The 23,518-nt window shown below is 40.1% G+C and overlaps 1 protein-coding gene across 6 annotated transcripts in view; it reads left to right on the forward strand.

The window, feature by feature from the left end:
- The window catches only part of DOCK3 (dedicator of cytokinesis 3), a 547,636-nt gene that overhangs the window by 474,408 nt on the left and 49,710 nt on the right, over nt 1-23,518 (forward strand). For all 6 annotated transcript variants that reach the window (XM_049861907.1, XM_049861911.1, XM_049861908.1 and 3 more), the window contains 5 exons: nt 7,448-7,542; nt 9,412-9,487; nt 9,867-9,967; nt 10,221-10,279; nt 12,538-12,686. In XM_049861907.1, coding sequence (XP_049717864.1) covers nt 7,448-7,542; nt 9,412-9,487; nt 9,867-9,967; nt 10,221-10,279; nt 12,538-12,686 — 480 coding nt within the window. The remainder of the gene's footprint in view (nt 1-7,447; nt 7,543-9,411; nt 9,488-9,866; nt 9,968-10,220; nt 10,280-12,537; nt 12,687-23,518) is intronic.

Here is a 23,518-nt window from a genome sequence, read left to right on the forward strand (position 1 = left end):
GATGTCTGAATATTTCTCCCGTTCTGTAGGTTGTCTCTTCACTTTGTTCATAAAGTTCTTGATGCATAAAAGTTCTTAATTTTGATGAAGTCCACTTTATCTATTTTGTCTTCTGTTGCTCATGCTTTTGGTGTCATATCTAAAAATCTATTGTCAAAAGCTAGGTCCTGAAGTATTATCCCTGTGTTTTCTTCTAAGAGTTGTATGGTTTTAGTTCTTACATTTAGGCCTTTGATCCATTTTGAGTTCATTTTTGTATATGGTGTAAGGTATTATATTTGTACATCTACGTTCTTTTTCATTTGAATATTTCATTGTCCCAGCACCAGTTATTAAAGAGACTATTCTTTCCCTATTGAATGGACTTAGCACACTTTTCAAAAATCATTTGGCCATAGATGTATGGGTTTATTTCTGGAATCTGAATTCTATTCCATTCATCTATATGTCTATTCTTATATACCATTTCCAGTAAAGTTTTCATACATTTTTATTTAAACTGTTAATCATTTTCTTTATTACAGCTAGGTAAGTACTATGGTGAGCTAAGAGCTATATTATGGTTACATTTTCTTTCTTGTAAAACTTTTTGTTTTTCTTGAAATTTATTTTTTTATGTTCTTGTATTCGTTTACCATATGATCTCTTCAGTACACCAGGTTACACGCTGAGTTAGTCCACGAGGTGTCCTCCATGTTGACAGACCAGCTGGAACAATGTGAGGAGATGACTCGTTGTATTGGTTCAAATGTTGACAGAGCCAGCAGTTGGTCTGATGGGTAGCTCTAGCAAAAGCCTGTATCATTGGGGCCCGTGGATGAGGGGCCTGTCCATCACTGTGAGATAATCTGGGGAGAAAAAGGGACAACATTAACAATTTCCCCCTTCCCTCCTCTTATCTCCTATGGACTTGAGGTGAGGGTTGACCGGGTATAGCTACACAGGCTGTCTGTCCTAGTCTTGAGGTAGCAACCTTCGTGGAGACCCAGATCTTTTGTCAGGAACAGTTTATACAAAAGTAACACATTTTATAGAATAGGCAGTTTGATCAAACATATGGTGCAAATAAAAAATGCCCTTGCAGAGAAGTGCTGCGTTGAGACCCCAGACTGCTTGCCTAAGCTGCATGGTTCAGTCCAGGTTGTCTTGTCCCCTCTCATCAGTTGTTTAAGCCTGTCCATAGAAGTGCTTAGTCTCCCCTACGGCTTGGGGGTAGTATAGAGCATGAAGAGTTCATTCAAGATCTGGTGGAAGCCTCTATATATGTTAAGAGGCCCCAATATGACTTACCTGCCAAGAGCACCCTGGCCTGTTGGACTGGGAATCTTTCCCTGGGCAGGTTTTAGCCTTGACCAGGGTCTTACAGGCACGTCAGCTTTTCTGTGCTGTTCAGCGTTTTCTGATGACAGTAGCACTCCATGCACGTAGGCCCAGTCTAGGATGGTGTGTGAATCTCCATGGGCCGTCCTCTCTTAAATCCAGGAGGTGGTCAGTTGCATATCTCTTGCTCTGGAGCAGAGAATGCTTCACCTTCTGCAGTCAGTTGGCAAGAGTGGTCTGCTTGTTGTTTGTTTTCCCGTCTCAGCATAGAGAGTTTTCTGGTGACCATCCACATGAGTAACAACAGCTTATCAGGAGCAGAAGTAATATTTATTATTATTTTTGTCCAGATGTCTCATCCCCTTAGGGGCTTACTTTATATGGCAATCTGTGGGTTGTCAGTAGCCAGATTGAATGGCTAGGCTATTAGCTATAGCCCATGTCATAGTTTCTATGTGCCCTGCTAAAAATGGCTGTAATGGCAGCAGTTCCTGTCAGGGCATGAAGGCAGATGTTAACAAAGGTGCACAGTAATACCTCAGCATCATCAATACATATAATACAGGTTTGTAGGGGCCCCGGAGGGACTTATCCATAGTCAAGCTTAGGCAAGAGTCTCAATGTTGGTGACCTCAGACCCAAAAGTTTTCCTCATTTTGGTGCCAGATGTTGTAGAGATTATAGTCACCTGTGCAATGGTATCTAAAAATCCAAGACATGCAATTCTTTTTATTTTCTCATTGAATTTTAATTTTAACATAAAGCCTTTGGTCCTCCCTGGTGACAGAGAGACCTAGGCTTAATCTTCAATCTTAATGATTTCTGCAAGTCAGACGATCTGGGAAAGGTTGGCAGAGCGTCAGTCATTTGTGGAACCACGCCTCCACCATACCAAGTGCAAGCCTGGGTTTAGCCCGGTTGCGTGGTAGTTAGAAGGCTGGCCCTCATATTTTAGTTTTCCCCTCACTGTTGCAGCTGCAGCTATGTTGCTGCTTGATCATCTTGGCAGGAGCAGTTAGCAGAGAATTCCAGAGTGGGCCTCTAAGTTCTCTTCAAGGCCACACAACAGAGCTATCTTGAAGGGCTTTTTATTTCTTTTTTTCTGCTCTTTTAACTCTTGCTTTGAGCTGAGTGTTGCAGGGTGTTTTCAGCACCAATGACCTGCTTAGTCCCTCCAGCTATCTTCAGTCCTGTCTTTGGAGGGCTTTGAGCAATGGCTAGGGGATTGTTCCCCTAGCCCCTGAATCCCCCATCTTTACAAACCTGCAGGTGAGCATTTCTAATTGCTCATCCTGGTCTCAGACATGGCTGCTCAATACATCAGTCATGTCCACACATAACTGCCGCACATCTCTTTTTTTTTTTTTTTAACTGTTAACTCTTCCAACAAAGCTCTTAAGTGCGTTTCAGGAGCTAGCTGGGCTTAGTGGCCTGCTGAACAGCCCAGAGCAGCAGCTGTCCCACAGCCACCACTGCTTTCCTAGCTTCTTCTCTACGTTTATGAAGGCACCCATCTGCCCACAACTGGACTTTGCTGCTTGGTGTTTTCCGGGCCTCCACGTACGCAAGCAGTGATCCACTCACATCGAGCATACAGGCCGGACCTCCCCACATGGAGGTTGCTGGCCAACCCAGGATTTCCCCCGCAGATGCCTCACTCCTGCTCACCATGTCCTTGTTCTCCTGACTGGGTTGCCAATTGTCCAGACATGGACTGGTAACATGAAACTTGCCTCCAAAAGTGGACTGTGCCTAGAGACCAAAGAAAGAGGCGGGCAACTCCAGTACAGCAGCGAAGGAGTTTATTAGGGAGATTTATGACTTCATATAGTCCGGTTTCTCAGATTATTTGCTTAGTATACAGATTGAATAAGTATGGTGAAAAGATACAATACTGCCACACACCTTTTCCAATTTTAACCACACAGTATCCCCTTGTTCTGTTCAAACGACTACTTGCTGATCTATATACAAGTTCCACATGAGTAGAAGGAAAATCAAAACCACAATGAAATATCACATCAAAAGTGAATATAATAAAAAAGACAAATATTAGTATTAATACTTCTTTTTAATCATTTGGTAAAACTTACCAGTGAAACCATCTGGTCCTAGAATTTTCTTTGTGGGAAGCTTTTTAATTACTAATTTATGTCTTGTGACAGATCTGTCCAGATTTACTGTTTCTGCCTGAGTCAATTTCAGTAGTTTGTGTTCATTTCGCTCCAGGTTATCTAATTTGCTGGCATACAGTTGTTCATAATGTTCCCTTACAGTCCTTTTTAGCTCTGTGAGATGGGCAATGATTTGCTTTGTTTCACCCCTAAGTTTAGTAATTTGGTCAGTCTAGCTAAAAGTTAGTCAATTTTGTTACCTTTTCAAAGAACCAGTTTTTTGTTTCATTGATTTTCTCTTTAAAAAAATTTTTTTTATTCCATTTATTTCTGCTTTAATTTTATTATTTCCTTCTTTCTACTTGCTTTAGATTTAAGTTGCTCTCCTTTTTTAGTTTCTTAAGTTGGAAGGTTAGGTTATTGACTCAAGATTATTTTTCTTTTTTAACATAGGCATTCAGCTATAATTTTTTCTCTAAACACTGCTTTAGCTTCATCCCATAAGTTTTGGTATGTTGTTTTCATTTTTATTCATCTCAAAATATTTTCTAATTTCCCTTGTGATTTCTTTGACCCGTTGGTTATTTGGGAGTATGTTGTTTAATTCCACATATTTGTGAATTTCCCAAGTGTTTTTTCTGTTACTGATTTCTAATTCCATTCCATTGTAGTTAGAGAAATTCAATCATTATGGGCAAGCATATGACCTATCCTAGACAGTGTTCTCTGTGCATTGGAGAGGAATGTACAATCTGCTGTTGTTGGATGGAGTGTTTAATAGGTATCTGTTAGGTCTAGTTAGCTTATAATATTGTTCAAGTATTCTTTTTCCTTAGTGGCTTTCCGTGTAGTTGTTTTATCCAGTGTTGAAAGTGGGACTCTGACTATTATTGTTGAATTGTCTGTTTTTCCCTTCAGTTTTGCCAGGTTTTGCTTTATGTGTTTCAGGACTCCACTTTTAGATACGTATATGTTTACAATTGTTATGTCTTCCAGACGGATTTACCCTTCACCCATTTGGATGTGTCTAGGAAACTTCTATGCTTTTGCTTTGGTCCACTTGTGCTGACTTCCCCTATATTGTGTGTTGTCTTTCCCTTAACCAAAGTTGGCAGTTGTCTATTACCTAGTTAGTGATTTCTCTCCCCCTCCTCCCTACCCTCATAATCATCAAAAAATGTTTTTTCTGTGTGTAAACCTTCTCTTGAGTTCTTATAATTGTGATCTCTTACAATATTTGTCCCTTTGTGACTGACTTATTTCACTTAGCATACTACCCTCCAGGTTCATCCATGTTGTGAGATGTTTCACAGATTCATTATTTGTTGCATAGTATTCCATTGTGTGTATGTATCGTAATCCTTTACTACATGTTTTTTAAGTTATTTTCTTAGTGGTTGCATGGGAATTGCAGTGAACATCTTACCTTAAAATGATCTGGCCCAGACTAATACAAAAACTTTGTCCCAATATAGTTCTGTTCCCTCCCCCTCCTTTTACTATTATTGTCGTACAGACTACATCTTTTATACATTATAAGCTCATCAACACAGTTTTATAATTATTTATGCAGTTGTCTTATAAATCACATAGGAGAGAAGAGTTACTAACAAACATGCATATATACTGACTTTTATATTTAGTCACCTTCCCCAGTGCTCTTTTTTTCTTCATGTAGATTCAAGTTTCTGTCTAATGTCCTTGGATTTCGATCTAAGGAATTCCCTTTAGTATTTCTTGTAGGGCAGGACTGCTAGTGACAGATTCTCTCAGTTTTTGTTTATTTGGAGATGGCTTATTTTTCACCTTCATTTTTGAATGGTAGTTTTATTGGACATAGAGTTCTTGGTTGACAGTTTTTTTTTTTTTTCTTTCAATTCTTTGAATAAGTTGTCCTACTTACTCACTGCCTTCTAGACTCCTTATCTGCTGAGAAGTACATGATGAATTGTTCTTCTCTTACTGTTTTCAAAACTCTCTCTTTGGTTTTGTCTTTCAGGTTTGACTATGATGTGTCTATGTGTGGATCTCTTTGAGTTTATCCTATTCGGAGTTTGTTGAACTCTTGGATTTGTAGATTAGTGTTCTTCTATCAATTTGGGAAGTTTTGGGCCCTTCTTTCTTCAAATATTCTTTTTCCCCTTTCTCTTTCTCCTCTCTGACACTCCCATTATGTATATGTTTGTACACTTGATGGTGTCCCATAGGTCTCTGAAGCTCTGTTCATTTTTCTTTATGCTTTTTGTTTCTGTTCCTCTGACTGGATACTCTCAATTGACCTATTTTCAAATGCACTGATTCTTTCATCTTCCAATTCAAATCTGTTGTTGAGCACCTCTAGTGATTTTTTTCATTTCAGTGTTTGTACTTTTCACCTACAGAATTTCTATTTGATGCTTTTTAATAATTCCTATCACTTCAATGAGGGATACTCTCCATTTGGTGAGACAGTGTTTTCATATTTTTTATTATTTAGGCATGGTTTCCTTTAGTTCCGTAAACATATTTATAATAGTTAATTTAAAGTCTTTTCCTAGTAAGTCCAACATTTGAACTCTCTCAGGGAAAGTTTCTATTGACTGGGTTTTTTTCCAATGTGTTTGCCATTCTTTCCTGTTTCTTTTTATGTCTTTTAATATTTTATTGAAAACTGGACATTATAAATAATATAATATGGCAACTCTGGAAATCAGCCCCCACCTCATGCTTCCCCAGTGTTTGTTTTTGCTTTCTGTTGTTGTTGCTGCTGCTGTTTGTTTAGTGTCTTTCTTGGACCAATTCTGTAGTGTCTAGTCTTTGTCATGTACAGCCACTGATAGCTTAATCGTCAGCTAATGATTGGACAGAGATTTTCTTAGATGCCTGAATCAGTAAGTCTCCCACACTTTATCAAGGGGCTCTGTGTCTGTGTTAGGGCTTAGCTTAAGTGCTCTAGCAGTTTACAGCTCTGCCTTAGCTTTCACCTCCTTCTTGCATAGAACCTCAAGGTCAAGCAGAGGTCAGGTCATTCCTGGGAAAGTACACAACCCTGCACATGTGCATGACTCCTGGAATTCAGAAATACTTCAAAGCTTATCAAGGCCCCGTATAAACATCTAATTTCCATTTAAGTTTTTTTGTCCAGTCACTTGTTTGCCCCAAATGATACAGTTGCCTCATGCAGCTGGAATGTTAAACAATTAGGGTTGAATTTTTTTTTTTTTTTTTTTAAACAAACATTCTAGGGATAGGGAATTCCTCAGTAAAGACAAGCCCTGTGAATGGGGATTTTCCAGCAAGCTCCAAACAGGTTAAATAGTGCAATTTTCTGGGTATGGAGCTTTTTGGAGACCTCTAAAACCATTCTGTCTCCTCCAGTGGTTGCTTGGCTCTTGGTTTTTACAGCTATCATAGTTCTGCAACTGCTGATTTTCAAGGCTATTGTGGAGCTAAGACGAGAAGAGTTGGGAGTAGGGTCTGTTAGATAGCAAGAAAAGCTTGCTATTATTACTGAGATCCAACCATTTTTATAGAGTAAATACTCCTCAGATTATTGCAAGCCTTTTGGTTTTTAGAGTTTTGACAGTTTTGTCATTGTTCTCACTGCTTTCATGGAGGAATGGGTCTGTAGAAGTCCTTATTCCACCATTATCAAAGTGCTTCTCGTGTTAATATAGTCTTAATATCCAGGAAAAGAGCTATTGCAATCAAGCACTCAGGAGCCATACCCCAGAGAATGAGACTCACTGATTCAGTTGGATACCAGTTATGTTCTCCTTCCCTGGGCTCTGGACACTGGCCTGAGTGGGTACAGGGCTGCCTCTGATCCGCCCAATTTGAGGCTGCTTCTGTTGGCCTGTGAGAGTGCCCAGGTATCGCTGTCATGTAGCCCTCTGAGAAAGGAGCAACTCACATAAGGAACCAGAATCTCATCCACTGGTCCCAACCACTTCATGGCCTAGAGACCAGGAGGAAGTGCATGCTGCAGTGGTGGTGGTGGTAGTGTCTCATGTCACCTCTTCCTGTTGTGTCAGGAGTTCCTGCTGAAGATTTTCTGTGTGTTCCGGAACCTGATGAAGATGAGTGTCTTCCCTCGTGACTGGATGGTGATGAGACTGCTTACAAGCAAGTGAGTGTGGAAGCACACTGCACCTACATCCACAGAGCTATTCTCAGACCAAGGAGTGTACGTGTGTGTGAGAGAGAAAGAAAATCAGTCCGAGATGAGAGCTAAGGCTCTGAGATCAGAGAAGTGAGGGTGGATATGAAAAATGTTGAGAGGCATAATCAGCAGGACTTGGCCATTGGCCATAGGTAGAAGGAGAGGAAAGAGTTAGAGATGATTCAGAAATGGAGCCTAAGTGCCTGGCAGATTGTGGTGATGCTCATAGTAAGGATAGAAATGGAAACATTAAGGATATAAAATATAGTACCCAATGAAGGAGACCTCCTCGAGGAAGTGCTGCTCTGTGGGCAATTGACCTCTGCTGCCCTGTAGCTTTAATCAGTGTCTCAAGCCCTCTTTCCATTTGTGTTGTCACTAGACAGTGCTTACCTCCCACCGTTAGTGCTAATTACCTACCTGAGACCTAGCTGTGGAGCTCTGACCACTTCTGACTGTGGCCACAGGATTCACTCTAACCCCAACCTGCCTGCCCCATTCATATTCCCAGCCTGTGCTTCCTCTTAGCAAAGTAAATGAGTGATTGATATAGTAGGTGGCTGACTTATCTGGTCTCCCTCCACTCAGGAGAAGGCTACTTTCTAGTCAGCTGCCTCCTTGCACTGATCTGCCTTTTAAGTTGGCATTATACAGAATGTAGTGGAATTATTTACACTAGACATGGTACCGGAATGGTCTTTCCACTTTGAACATTTTGAAGTGTGCTCTGTTGTTTTTTTTTTTTTCAAAACTGCAAACATTTTATACAGAACAGAAAAGTGGTTATAAACAAAGTTACACAGATACTTCATCAAATAATGTATTCTCTATTTAAATCCCTCTTGTTTCTGTCTCGTAACTCCACGCAGAACACTTTAGCCTATCCTGCAGAAGCAGCCCTTTCCAAAATTTTTACCCTTCAATTTTGTTACCCCTCTACTGGTGAACTAGTCACTCTGTTTTTGCCTGTCCTTCTGCAAAAAAGCCCCAGTGGCCACTGTTAGACGTAACACCTTTGCCGAGCAGCCATGTTCATCTGTAATCAAGCTCTTACCTGCCTGTCCCACTTCACTTCCTCTCCATCCCTTTCCTGGGTTCCAGCAGCCCAGTCTTTCTTTTGCCCCTTATGTATGCCAGGGTATTATTCTAGACCAAAGGCTGACATCAGATGACTCATAAATAAAAGTAATGGCATACCACAAAATCAGGGATTTAATAACTATAAACTCGTATTATCAAATAGTAAAATTATGCTTTTAGTCCTACGTGGTAGTCATAATATCTGCTGATAACACATAGGTCCCAAAAGTACTAGAATCACTCTTCGAACTGAAGGACACTGTAGGGAACTGTCAAGCCCCACCCCCTTACTGAGTTTCTGTTAAGGGTGTTAAAAAAAATTAGAAACAAATAGTGGTAATGATTGCTCAAAATAGTGAACATAATTGATGTCACTGAATTGTACACATAAAAAAATGGTTGAAATAGCAAATTTTTTATTATATTTATTTCACCACAATAAAATTTTTTAAAAACCTTCCTTTTATAGGCAGGGAAACTGAGGCCCAGAAAGAAGAAGCACTGAGGCCAGGTAATAGCCAAGCTAAGTCTAGAACACACTGATACCCTGTGCTATCCCACCAACTATGGGGCATTTCTCTGAGACTGGTTTTCTGTGGGATTCGTGCCATCAGTCTCTTTCCTTATAGTCACATCTTCCATGGACGCGAACTGTACCTGACAGATTTGCACACAGGCCCTAGACAACTGCTGCTGAGCTGTCAGATGCCACTGTGAGTTTTTTAACTCTGCTAACACCTTGTTTCCTTACCGCAGTATTATAGTTACTACTGTCCAGTACCTGTCCTCAGCGCTGCACAAGAATTTCACAGAGACAGACTTTGACTTTAAGGTAGGAATTCCATAAATCTGTCACTAGCTTTGTAATAACCCTAGAAAACCAAAATCCAAGCTCACTGGTTTTTGTTTTATTAGTATATTCTTAGTATCAAACAGCTTTCAAACCTGGTAATGATTAGAATATGACCTGGAAGCTCCTCTGTTGGAGGTGCTGGGAGCCACACAGCCATGAGTGTGCTTTCTAGCTCAGAGCCAATACCACTGGCTTCAGAGGAATCCCAAAAGAAAAAGTCTTCTTGGAATGGATATTTAAAAAAGAAAAAAAAAGTTAGTGTCTTAAGATTGTAAAATGGGATCAATACTACATGTATGTATTTAGGAACTTTCCCTGCAAGATTAAGGACATGTTTCCTCTTTCTCTGCCTTTGTAGGTGTGGAATTCTTATTTTAGCCTGGCAGTTCTGTTCATAAATCAGCCAAGTCTCCAGCTAGAAGTTGTTACGTCAGCCAAGAGGAAGAAGATTCTAGATAAGTAAGACAAATATCCTCTATTCACCTCCCTACCTCATGCCCAGGTAGTGTTATGTTTACATGAGAGGCTGCATCAGAAGTCCACAAATTTCTCACCAGGGTAGCTTCCCAGGGGGCCAAATGTGAGAGTTCATTCAAGAGCCAAATAACCTAGCATTTTGGGAAGCATTAGAAGCAAAACTACTAGCCTTACTGGGTTTGCAGCCTCTGCACCTTCTCCCACTAACATCTGGCCTCTGTGTTACTTTTCCCAGGTATGGGGACATGCGTGTAATGATGGCTTATGAACTGTTCAGCATGTGGCAGAATTTGGGTAGGTCTTTTCTCCCTACTCTTACCGTCCACGTATTCTATAGCCAAATAAAAAATGACAAGATTGGTAACTTTCCCCAGGTTTTATGAATGTCAGTTCAGACTCAAGAGATTTTTACATATCTTTAATATAGCGCTTCAGATGGGCAGTGTAGTAGATGTGCACAAAGCCCTTGGCAGGGAGAGCTTGGCTGAGAAATCAGGCACCAGCAATACATATGTACAGTCTCTTTTTTGAGAATGAAAGTCAAGAGGTGAGTAAGAAGAGGAGGGCTCTAGTAGTTTTTTGAAGTTTGAAAACTCAGGCCTGTGAGATCCTCTCTGCAATTCGTGTCTCAGGCTGGATGTTGCAGGCTCAAAAGGGTAGATCTTGGAGATACCCAGCACATGCAAAAGGGCAGATACTAATTTTAATAAAACTTGAAATGCTTCTTGGGTCTCTGATATTCAGGCATCCAGGTCAGGTGTCTGGCACCAGTTACATCAAGGAACACGTGCTAAGGGAATAGCAGCCTCTGGGTGAGGTTAATTTTGGCTTCCACAGATTCTCGTCAGAGCTTCTCTAACAAAACTGCTTTTGGGTCTGAAAGTGTCAGAGCAGTGTTTTTGGTAGAATCCTTGGGTTGCCCTCAAGACTGGGTGGGCCATGCTATGGTAAACTGTAGGGTTCTGAATGACCTGTGAGGAGGCCAGAAAAGCTGCTGTTACTATTCCAAATGAGGTCAGCTTTCAGCTGAGCACATGGCTTTGAAGACTTACGAGTTATGATGGTAAAATCTTAGATCCTCTAGCCACCAACCCTAGAGGCAGCAAGCAAGTTGCAAGACATCCCTGCTGGTGCTAGGACTCTCCATCCTTGAGTAGGGATCCATTTCCCTAAGCAGCCTTTCCAGCTTCAGTACTCTTATTCCTGGCATGCGTCTGAACTTTAGTATGGATTCTAATCCTGAAGTTGACTCTGAAATTCCCAGGAATGCAAGAGACTGGCAACTGTACCAAGTACCAAGATTGGAAATATGCAGAATCAGTCTCAGGGCTAACGTTTACTCCTTAGATAAGCTTTCAAAATGGAAGACATCAAAAAACATGCCAAATTTGCCTGATAAAGCCATTCCTGCCTCATCACTTTTGGTGTAAATGGCATTCTCTGGTCCCTGACAATTGGCTTTACTTGGATGTAGCAATCATTGCACACCCCCCAAATTTTGTGTCCTTCTTAGTCTCTGAAGGATTAAAAAGTAGAGCTCCTGAAAAATGGTTCACTCAGTTTCACCATTGCAAGTGAGAGAAAAGTCCTGTCCTATGGTCCTCAGGGAGTGCCTAGGTGGTGTAAATGGTTAATGCACTTGGCTAACCAAAAGGTTGGAAGTTTGAGTCCACCCAGAGGTACCTTGGAAGGAAGGCCTGGCAATCTACTTCTCAAAAAAACAGCCATTGAAAACCCTATGGAGGACAGTTCTACTCTGATACACATGGGGTTGCCATGAGTTAGAATTGACTCAAAGGCAACTGGTAACTGGTATTGCCCTCAAGGTGGCCCTAGCCTCTGGAAACAAATGGCAGGCCAGTTAGAAGGGAAACCTGTATGAACCACTTCCCATAGAAGGGCCTCATGAAGAAAGTGGAAGGATGAACTAAACTAATCTGAGTAGGTATAGAGCCACCATCGGAAATGCAATGTGAAGACAAGGGGTAGGGTGGCAAAGAGAGAGTCTCTAAGCCAGCTTTTTGGGGTGGAACTGTGCAGGAGGCTCCTGGTAGCTCAGGTGAGGGCCTCTTAGGCATCCAGGAAAGCAGACCTCTGATGGGTAGACCAGAGACTAGATACCCTCATCACTTAAATGTGTCTAAGCTAGAAACCCCAGGGACAGCACATTGTGTTTAAGCAGAAATATGTGGATTTCCTTGCTAAATAAATACTCTAACAAACCATCTGAAACTATCTCTGGTTACTCAGAAATCCCATTCTGTTAAGAATAGAGAATTCTGTTCCTTTACTGTGGAGAGATTTCCAGGTAATTGTCCCTGGGAGGCAGCTTTGGAAAGGCAGTTTTGTGCCTGTTGAACGTTTGCTTTAACTGGGGTGGGCCAATTTCATCCATGAACTCTAAAAGGCCAATAGGAGTGTCTCAAAAAGCCATAGGGGAAAATTTGCTTTGCTCTCAGAAGCTTTCAGTGAGATCATAGCATGTACTGTGGCCCCTCTTGGAAAGGAGCAAAGCTGGCATGAACTAATACATGCTGGTTTTTGTCATTCAGGTGAACATAAGATCCACTTTATTCCGGGAATGATTGGTCCTTTTTTGGGTGTGACACTGGTCTCACAGCCAGAAGTGCGGAATATCATGATCCCCATCTTCCATGACATGATGGACTGGGAGCAGAGGAAAAATGGCAACTTCAAACAGGTGAGATGACACCTGGCAGTGTTCAGGGTGCCCTTCTCTAGGATGTACCCCTTTTGCTTAGGCAGGTGGCCCAGATGGCCAGGCCATAGTCCCAGTAGGGATGAGGTATGGCTTGGCCATCTTGAATCCTGTTCAAGGCTTTCCCCCAACTTGCTGGCCTGAACTAATTTGTGGATTTTCTTAATGAAGTTAGAAGCCAGAAGAGAATCAGAAGAATGAACATCATATGAAAGGAGCTTTCTGATCAAGGAGAGAGTGACTATAACTGTAACTTCCCAGCTGCCTCAGAAGAGGGCCCCAGGAGCTTGTTGTTCTTCCTCTCCTATGGATCCAAACAGTATGGTGCAGGCATTTCTAAGACCAGAGACCAGACCAGATGACTTCCCATGGCTCAGGGTAGCCTAGGATTTCACAGGCTCCTATACAGAGGGGCAGGTCCAGGAGGTGCAAGCCCTTGGCTTTTGACTAAGTGGCTTCAGGCTACCCCCCTGTGCATTTCTGCTACCTCTAAGGTGGAGGACATGGCTTCTGCCTTTATATCTGTAGCTCTGGGGAATAGAACTAAGACCAATAAGGGTCCATAGTAGGGAAGCCAATTTTAGCTAATAAAAAATAACTTGCTAGCAACAAGAACTGTCCACTGCTAGCTATACTGCTTTGGGAGGTAAGGAGTTCTTCTTTGCTTCTGGTCCTCAAACAGAAGCTCCCAGGAGGGATCTAGAGGAAATTTCTGCGTTGACTTTGATATTGTACCAGTTCTGTTAAACTCCTGCCCAGCCCCGTGATTCTGGGATGAACCAGTGGTCTTAAAGTAGATAACTGTAACAATGAGGAGGGAACCAGGCAAAGAGAAATTTTTTAAATTTTTATTTATTTAAAATTTACATAGTGTAAATTTCACTTTTTTTGATTCATAGTTCTATGCGTTTTGACAAATGCATAGTCATGTAAACACTACCACAGTACAGATTTTTTAAATTCCTAAAAGTTCTATGTTGTTGCATGTTTCAGTAGTTTGTTCTTTCTGTTGCTGAGTAAACCCAAAAACCCACTGCCTTTGAGTCGATTCCGACTCATAATGACCCTATAGGACAGAGTAGAACTGCCCCATAGAGTTTCCAAGGAGCATGTGGTGGATTCGAACTGCCGACCTTTTGATTAGCAGCCCTAGCATTTGACCACTACGCCACCAGGGTTTCCATTGCTGAGTAGTATTCCATTATATGGCTGTCCCACAATTTATCCATTCACCAGTTGAAAGACATTTGGGTTATTTTCACTTTTTGGTGATTATGAATATAGCTGCTATAAACATTTGTGTAGAGGGTTTTTATGAACATAAACTTTCATTTTTCTTGAATAAATAACTTAGGAATAAGATTGCTTGGTTTTGTGGTTAATGTATGTTTAACTTGATAAGAAACTGCTAGACTCCTCCAAAGTGACTGTACCATTTTGAAGTCCCACCAGCAATGTATAAAAGTTCTTGTTGCTCTGCATCCTTACCAGCATTTAGTATTATCAATTTTTTTAAGCCGTTCTAGTAGGTGTGTAGTTGTATCTCATTGTGGTTTTAATTTCTCTCATTAGTCATTTCCTTAATGATTAAGGATTAATAATGTTTAGCATCTTTTCATGTGCTTATTTACCACCCTTCTATCTTCATCGATGAAGTGATTCTTCAGACCTGCCCATTTTCAATTGTTTGTTTTTCTATTGTTGAGTTTTAAAAGCTCTTTATATATTCTTGATATAAGTCCTGAATATGTGATATGCAAATATTTTCTCTCAGTCTCTAGTTTGTCTTTTCATTCTCTGAACAGTGTCTTTGACAGAACAAAAGTTTTTAATTTTTATGAAGATAAATTTATCAATATTTTTCTTTATGGAACATACTTTTGGAGACATATCTGAAAATCCCTTGGCTAGTCTAGGGTCACAAAGATTTTCTCATATGTTTTCTTCTAGAAGTTTTATAATTTTACATTTAGGTCTGTGATCCATTTTGAGATAATATTAGAATAAAGTATGAAGTATGGGTCAAGACTTATTATTTTGCATATGTATGTCCAGTTGTTCTAGCACCTTTTGTTGAAAAAGCTAGACTTTTTCCTTGAAATGTCTTTGCACCCTTGCCAAAGTTAAGTTCATCATATGTATGTGGGTCTCTTTCTGTTAATATATGTGTCCATTCTTTCACCAATATCACACTGTCTTGATTATGTTAGCTTTATTTATCTTTAACCTTAAAATTAGGTAGTGTGAATCCTCCAACTTTGTTCTTTTTTTCTTTTTTTAATATGCTGTTAGCTGTTCTAATTCTTTCTCCGTTTCCTATAAATTTTAGAATCTGCTTGTCAGTATCTACAAAAATTCCCTCTGGGATTTCGATTGGGATTGCATTGAATCTATAGATGACATTGGGAAAAATCAACATCTTAACAATACTGAGTCTTCTAGTCCATGAAGGCAGTATATCTCTCCATTTGTTTAGATATTCTTTGATTTATCGGTGTTTTGTAGTTTCAGCATACAGATCCTACACATACGTTGTTATATTTTTAAGTAAGTATTCCCTGGGGTTTAGTACTATTATAGATTATTCCAATTTTTAAATTTTGTTTTTCAGTGTTCATTGCTAATATTTAGAAATGCAGTTGATATTTACGTATTGACCTATCTTGTATGCTTGCTAAACTCATTTTTAGTTCTGAGAGTTTTTTTTATAGATTTCTTGGGATTCTAGTTCGACAGTCATGTTTTTGCGAATAAAAACAGTTTTATTTATTCCTTTTTAATCTGTCTTGCTCTTACTTCTTCTTCTTGCCTTATTGCATTGTCTGGGACCTCCATTATGATGTAAATAAGAGTGACAAGAACAGACATTTTGCCTTGTTCTTGATCTTAGGGGAAGAGAATTCAGTCTTTTACACAATGATCCTCTGGTATTTTTAGAGATGCTTTTTATTACAGGTAAATACAATTTAAGATAAGAAATCTTGCGTAGGAATGTGCAGCTCTAATTCCTGTGTAACTGTGGGAGATAATAACTTCAAACAGAAAAGAACTATGCATTTCTTTGTTGTCACAACCTGTGCCTTCTAATTGTGCAAAATGTACCGACTACCTGATGAGATCCTGTCTTGGTCATCTAGTGCTGCTGTAACAGAAATACCACACAAGTGGATGACTTTAACAAAGAGAAGTTTATTCCTTTATAGTCCAGTAGGCTAGAAGCCCAAATTCAGGGGCACCAGCTCTAAGGGAAGGCTTTTTCTCTCTTTCGGCTCCGGAGGAAGATCGTTGTGATGCATCAGTCTTCCCTGGGTCTGGGAGCATCTCAGCACAGGAGCTTCCGGTCCAAAGGATGTGATGTGCTCCTGGCAAGGCTTTCTTGGTGATGTTAGGTCCCCATGTCTCTCTGCTCACTTCTCTCTTTCATATCTCAAAAGAGATTGACTTAAGACACTATCTGATCTTGTAGATCTCATCAGTATAACTGCCACTAATCCATTCATTACATCATAGTGATAGGATTTACAACACATAGAGAAATCACATCAGATGACAAAATGGTAGATAATCATATAGTACTGGGAATCATGACCTAGTCAAGTTGACAGATACCCAGTTGCCAAGAAGTGGGTGACATTGCACATCTGTACCATGGGTCATCCGAGTCTACTGAAAAAGAGGCTGAACTGCATCCCACCATCACAAACACTGAAAGAGGTTTAGCTTTGTGGAAGATTAAGCTGGAGCTTACTTTCTTGCACACTTCAAGACAGAGCTGATAAACTATGTTCTTTTTCTCAGTAAGACTATCATGAATAATTAATGTACAGCAAGCCAAGTAAACAGCAGCGTTTCTCAAAACCCTGTCATCCATTTATTTCTCAGACCCTAGGCCACCCTCTCTGTGCATGCACCATCTGAGCACTGACCACACAGCGTTGTGTCGACTGTTGTCTCTGCTCCCCCTACCAGATGATGAACTCTCAGGGATTAGGACTGTTTCTTGTGAATTTTATTTCTCAGAACCGGACATGGTACCTGGAACATGGCAGGCTCACAGAGATGCAAATCAAAACTAACATTCATTGAACACTTCCCAAGAGCCAGGCAGGGTGCAGTGACCCTGGAGAGAAATACTGCCACTGTTCCCATTTCACAAATGAGAAAAGTTAGGCTAAGAGAGCTAAATCTCTTGTCTAGAAGTAGGCAGCTGGTATGTCACAGGACAAATATCTGTTGAATGAGTAACAAGGTGTCACTTCAGGAATGTTGGTTCTATAGAATAAAAGCAACTCCAGAAACCTAAAATAAGCAGTATTGCTAATTATGCCATGACATATTTGAAGAACTTTGTTTACCTTAGAGACATTGATTTTCCATGCATTGATCTTCAGAAGATCAGTGGAAGATCAATGGATCTTCCAGCCGACTGGAAAAGATCCATATTTGTGTCCATTCCAAAGAAAGGTGATCCAGCAGAATGCAGAAATTATCAAACAATATCGTTAATAACACACACAAGTAAAATTTTGCTGAAGATCTTTCAAAAACAGTTGTAGCAGTATATCGATGAGGAACTGCCAGAAATTTAAGCCGGATCCAGAAGAGGATGTGGGACAAGGCATATCATTACTGATGTCACATGGATCTTGGCTAAAAGCAGAGGATACCAGAAAGATGTTTAACTATGTTTTATTGACTGTGCCCAAGGGATTCAACTGGACCTCACAACTGAACTCATAATGGTAAACAGAGAAAAGATTGAAGTTGTCAAGGATTTCATTTTACTTGGTTCCACAATCAACACCCCTGGAAGCAGCAGTCAGGAAATCAAACCACGTATTGCATTGGGCAAATCTGCTGCAAAAGAGTTCTTTAAAGTTTTAAAAAGCAAAGATGGAGGCAGGGCCAAGATGGCTGACTAGGTAGAAGCTACTTCGGATCCCTCTTGCAACAAAGACTCGGAAAAACAAGTGAATTGATCACATACATGACAATCTACGAACCCTGACCATCAAACACAGATCTAAAGAGTTGACCTGAGTGACAGAGACGGAGAACGAACAACCACGGGGAAGCAGCAACTACTTTCGGAGACTGGAGCCAGTGTCCCAGTCAGGAAACCTTGGCGCCGGGCTTTGGACTGGGCACAGGGAAGCTGAGCACGGCATCCTGAGACAGCACAAACACGGGACGCAGCCCTAGCCCCCAGAAGTGGCCTTGGGGGAAGCCCATCCAGTGCACGCAGGCAGCGCAGCGATGCGGCTGACAGGAGGAGAAGTCACCGGGAGGCAGCGACTGGTTTTGGAGCCTGGAGTGCAGCATCCCAGCCGGGGAACCTTGGCGCTGGGCTTTGGACTGGGAGTGGAGGAACTGACCATGGCTTCTGAGACAGCACAAGCACGGGACGCAGGCCTGACCCTCGGGGGCAGTCTTGACCCAGCCAACGCACACAGGCTACACACCCCTCGGGAATCTCAGATAAAACGGTCATCACCAAACAAGATAAGTAACTTTGTCTATATTTCAGGGTGCTACTCTCTCCTATTTATCTGAACCCTCCCCTCACCTTCCCAGGCAGCTTCATTAACATTGGAATTTCCTGAGCGAGAGAGTGAAGTGTGCTGTGGTTTTTCTTTTTTTTTTTTTTTTTGGTCTTTTCCTAACCCATTCTCCTGGCCTGAGAGAAGCGGCTACAAAAAACCCAGGGACCAGAAATCCTTCCCTAATTGTACTAAAAATACAGAACCAGCTCCAGCCAAACATATGTGATCCACAGTCTTGGGCTTTCATCCCTACAGGGAACAAGGTGGCTATTATACTGCAAAGGCAATTCTGATAGGGATCTGACTGTAATTGTTTTAGCAGATTACTGGAAAGACAAGTTTCCCAGGTCTGATATCTCTGTGTGTTCAACAGAGCCCTCACTGACCCACAACAGGGAACTGAGGGCTGAAGCTCCACCCAGACCACCTAGCCCTCCTGCCTCAGGGGTCTAAGGAGGGTGACACCTACCAGTCTGTAAAGGTACTTGCATTGGGGGCCTAAGGTACAGCTGCAGAGCCCACCCACCAAAGTGCTTTAGGAATAGAGACACACCTACCTCACTGGCACTTGGGGGAAGCCTGTCAGCATCCTGCCCCCCCTGGAGCGTGAACCCCTGCTGCTACTAGAATCTGGTACACACAACTATCACCACTACTTCTCTAGGTGGATGGGTGACAGTCTGCACCACACACTTGATGACCCAAAATCAGATTCTACTCAAGAATAGTGAATGGACTCTTAGGCTTATATATCTGGTAACAGCCCAAACCAGCTGATAATAGGACATAAGTGATTCAAGGGCTACAGCAATCAAAACAGCGCAATCTAGTAGCCCATCTATGTATACTGAAACAAAACAAAACAATATAAGACTCAGTGAGCAAATATAGAATAAATCACTACAATATCTTAGAGATGGCTCGGAGACAGCAGTCGATATCAAACCACATAAAGAAGCAAACCATGATTGCTTCTACAACTCCCCAAACTAAAGAATCAAAATCTTTCCCAAGTGAAGATACAATCCTGGAATTGCCAGATGCAGAATATAAAAAACTAATTTACAGAATGCTTCAAGACATCAGGGATGACCTCAGAAATGAAATAAGGCGATCTACAGAAAAAACCAAGGAACACACTGATAAAGCAGTTGAAGAACTCAAAAAGATTCTTCAAGAACATAGTGGAAAAATTAATAAGCTGCAAGAATCCATAGAGAGACAGCATTCAGAAATCCAAAAGATTAACAGTTTAATTACAGAATTACACAACTCAATAGGAAGTCAGAGGAGCAGACTCGAGCAATTGGAAGGCGGTGTGGGGGATCTGGAGGACAAGGGAATTGACACCAATATAGCTGAAAAAAATCAGATAAAAAAATTTAAAAAAATGAAGAAACCCTAAGAATCATGTGGGACTCTATCAAGAAGAATAACTTGCATGTGATTGGAGTCCCAGAACAGGGAGGGATAACAGAAAACACAGAGAGAATAGTTGAAGATCTGTTGGCAGAAAACTTCCCTGACATCATGAAAGACGAAAGAATATCTAACCAAGATGCTCATCGAACCCCATATAAGATTGATCCAAAAAGAAAATCACCAAGACATATTATCATCAAACTTGCCAAAACCAAAGATAGAGAAAATTTTAAAAGCAGCCAGGCATAAAAGAAAGGTCTCCTACAAAGGAGAATCAATAAGAATAAGTTCAGACTACTCAGCAAAAACCATGCAGTCAGGAAGGCAATGGGATGACATATATAGAGCACTGAAGGAGAAAAACTGCCAGCCAAGGATCATATATCCAGCAAAACTCTCTCAAATGTGAAGGCAAAATTAAAACATTTACAGATAAACACAAGCTTAGAGAATTTGCAAAAACCAAACCAAAGCTACAAGAAATACTAAAGGAAATTGTTTGGTCAGAAAACCAATAATATCAGATACCAGCACAACACAAGGTCACAGAACAAAACATCCTGATATCAACTCAAATAGGGAAATCACAAAAACAAATTAAGATTAATTTTAAAAAGAAAAAAAACGCTCAAAACAGGGAATCATTGAAGTCAATATGTAAAAGATCACAATAATCAAAAAGAGGGAGTAAATACAGGTGGCATAGAACTGCCATATGGAGAGGGAAACAAGGCGATATAGGCCAATACAAGTTAGGTTTTACTTAGAAAAATAGGGGTAAATATTAAGGTAACCACAAAGAGGTATAACAACTCCATAACTCAAAATAAAAACCAAGAAAAACATAACGACTCAGCAAACATAAAGTCAACTGCTATAAAAATGAGGAACACACAGTTGACAAACAAAAACGTCTCAGCACAAAAAAGTAAGTGGAAAAATGAAATTGTCAACAACACACACAAAAAGGCATCAAAATGACAGCACTAAACACATACTTATCTATAATTACACTGAATGTAAATGGACTAAATGCACCAATAAAGAGACAGAGAGTCTCAGACTGGATAAAGAAACACGATCCATCTATATGCTGTCTACAAGAGACACACCTTAGACTTAGAGACACAAACAAACTAAAACTCAAAGGATGGAAAAAAATATATCAAGCAAACAACAAGCAAAAAAGAGCAGGAGTAGCAATATTAATTTCTGACAAAATAGACTTTAAAGTTAAATCCACCACAAAGGATAAAGAAGGACACTACATAATGATTAAACGGACAGTAGACCAGGAAGATATAACCATATTAAATATTTATGCACCCAATGACAGGGCTACAAGATACATAAAACAAACTTTAACAGAACTGAAAAGTGAGATAGACACCTCCACAATTATAGTAGGAGACTTCAACACACCACTTTTGGAGAAGGACAGGACTTCCAGTAAGAAGCTCGATAGAGACACGGAAGACCTAATTGCTACAGTCAACCAACTTGACTTCATAGACTTATACAGAACACTCCACCCAACAACTGCAAAGTATACTTTTTTTTCTAGCACACATGGAACATTCTCTAGAATAGACCACATATTAGGTCATAAAACAAACCTTTGCAGAATCCAAAACATCGAAATATTACAAAGCATCTTCTCAGACCACAAGGCCATAAAAGTGGAAATCAATAACAGAAAAATCAGGGAAAAGAAATCAAATACTAGGAAACTGAACAATACCCTGCTGAAAAAAGACTGGGTTATAGAAGACATTAAGGAGGGAATAAAGAAATTCATAGAATGCAACAAGAATGAAAACACTTCCTATCAAAACCTCTGGGACACAGCAAAAGCAATGCTCAGAGGCCAATTTATATCGATAAATGCAAACATACATAAAGAAGAAAGAGCCAAAATCAGAGAACTGTCCCTACAACTTGAACAAATAGAAAGCGAGCAACAAAAGAATCCATCAGGCACCAGAAGAAAACAAATAATAAAAATTAGAGCTGAACTAAATGAATTAGAGAACAGAAAAACAATTCAAAGAATTAACAAAGCCAAAAGCTAGTTCTTTGAAAAAATTAACAAAATTGATAAACCCTTGGCCAGACTGACTAAAGAAATACAGGAAAGGAAACAAATAACCTGAATAAGAAAGGAGATGGGCCACATCACAACAGACCCAACTGAAATTAAAAGAATCATATCAGATTATTACAAAAAATTGTACTCTTAACAAATTTGCAAACCTAGAAGAAATGGATGAATTCCTAGAAAAACACTACCTACCTAAACTAACACAATCAGAAGTAGAACAACTAAATAGACCCATAACAAAAAAAGAGATTGAAAACGTAATCAAAAAACTCCCAAAAAAAAAAGCCCTGGCCCGGACGGCTTTACTGCAGAGTTCTACCAAACTTTTAGAGAAGAGTTAACACCACTATTACTAAAGGTATTTCAAAGCATAGAAAATGACGGAATACTACCCAACTCATTCTATGAAGCCACCATATCCTTGATACCAAAACCAGGGAAAGACACCACAAAAAAAAGAAAATTACAGACCTATATCCCTCATGAACATAGATGCAAAAATCCTCAACAAAATTCTAGCCAATAGAATTCAACAACAGATCAAAAAAATAATCCACCATGACCAAGTGGGATTTATACCAGGTATGCAATGCTGGTTTAATATTAGAAAAACCATTAATGTAATCCACCATATAAATAAAACAAAAGACAAAAACCACATGATCTTATCAATTGATGCAGAAAAGGCATTTGACAAAGTCCAACACCCATTTATGATAAAAACTCTAAGCAAAATAGGAATAAAAGGAAAATTCCTCAACATAATAAAGGGCATTTATACAAAGCCAACAGCCAACATTATCCTAAATGGAGAGAGTCTGAAAACATTTCCCTTGAGAACAGGAACCAGACAAGGATGCCCTTTATCACCGCTCTTATTCAACATTGTGCTGGAGGTCCTAGCCAGAGCCATTAGGCTAGATAAAGAAATAAAGGGCATCCAGATTGGTAAGGAAGAAGTAAAAAAGATCTCTATTTGCAGATGACATGATCTTATACACAGAAAACCCTAAGGAATCCACCAGAAAACTACTGAAACTAATAGAAGAGTTTGGCAGAGTGTCAGGTTATAAGATAAACATACAAAAATCACTTGGATTCCTCTACATCATCAAAAAGAACATCGAAGAGGAAATCACCAAATCAATACCATTCACAGTAGCCCCCAAGAAGATAAAATACTTAGGAATAAATCTTACCAAAGATGTAAAAGACCTATACAAAGAAAACTACAAAGTACTACTGCAGGGAACTAAAAAGGACCTACATAAGTGGAAAAACATACCTTGCTCATAGATAGGAAGACTTAACGTAGTAAAAATGTCTATTCTACCAAAAGCCATCTATACATACAATGCACTTCTGATCCAAATCCCAATGACATTTTTTAATGTGATGGAGAAACAAATCAACAACTTCACATGGAAGGGAAAGAAGCCCCGGATAAGTAAAGCATTACTGAAAAAGAAGAACAAAGTGGGAGGCCTCACTCCACCTGATTTTAGAACATATTATACAGCCACAGTAGTCAAAACAGCCTGGTACTGGTACAACTACAGGCACATAGACCAATGGACCAGATTTGAGAACCCAGATATAAATCCATCCACATATGAGCAGCTGATTATTTGACAAAGGCCCAGTGTCAGTTAATTGGGAAAAAGATAGTCTTTTTAACAAATGGTGCTGGCATAACTGGATATCCATTTGCAAAAAAATGAAAGAGGACCCATACCTCACACCATGCA

This window comes from Elephas maximus, chromosome 20, assembly GCF_024166365.1.
Source record: "Elephas maximus indicus isolate mEleMax1 chromosome 20, mEleMax1 primary haplotype, whole genome shotgun sequence".
Lineage (NCBI taxonomy): Eukaryota > Metazoa > Chordata > Mammalia > Proboscidea > Elephantidae > Elephas > Elephas maximus.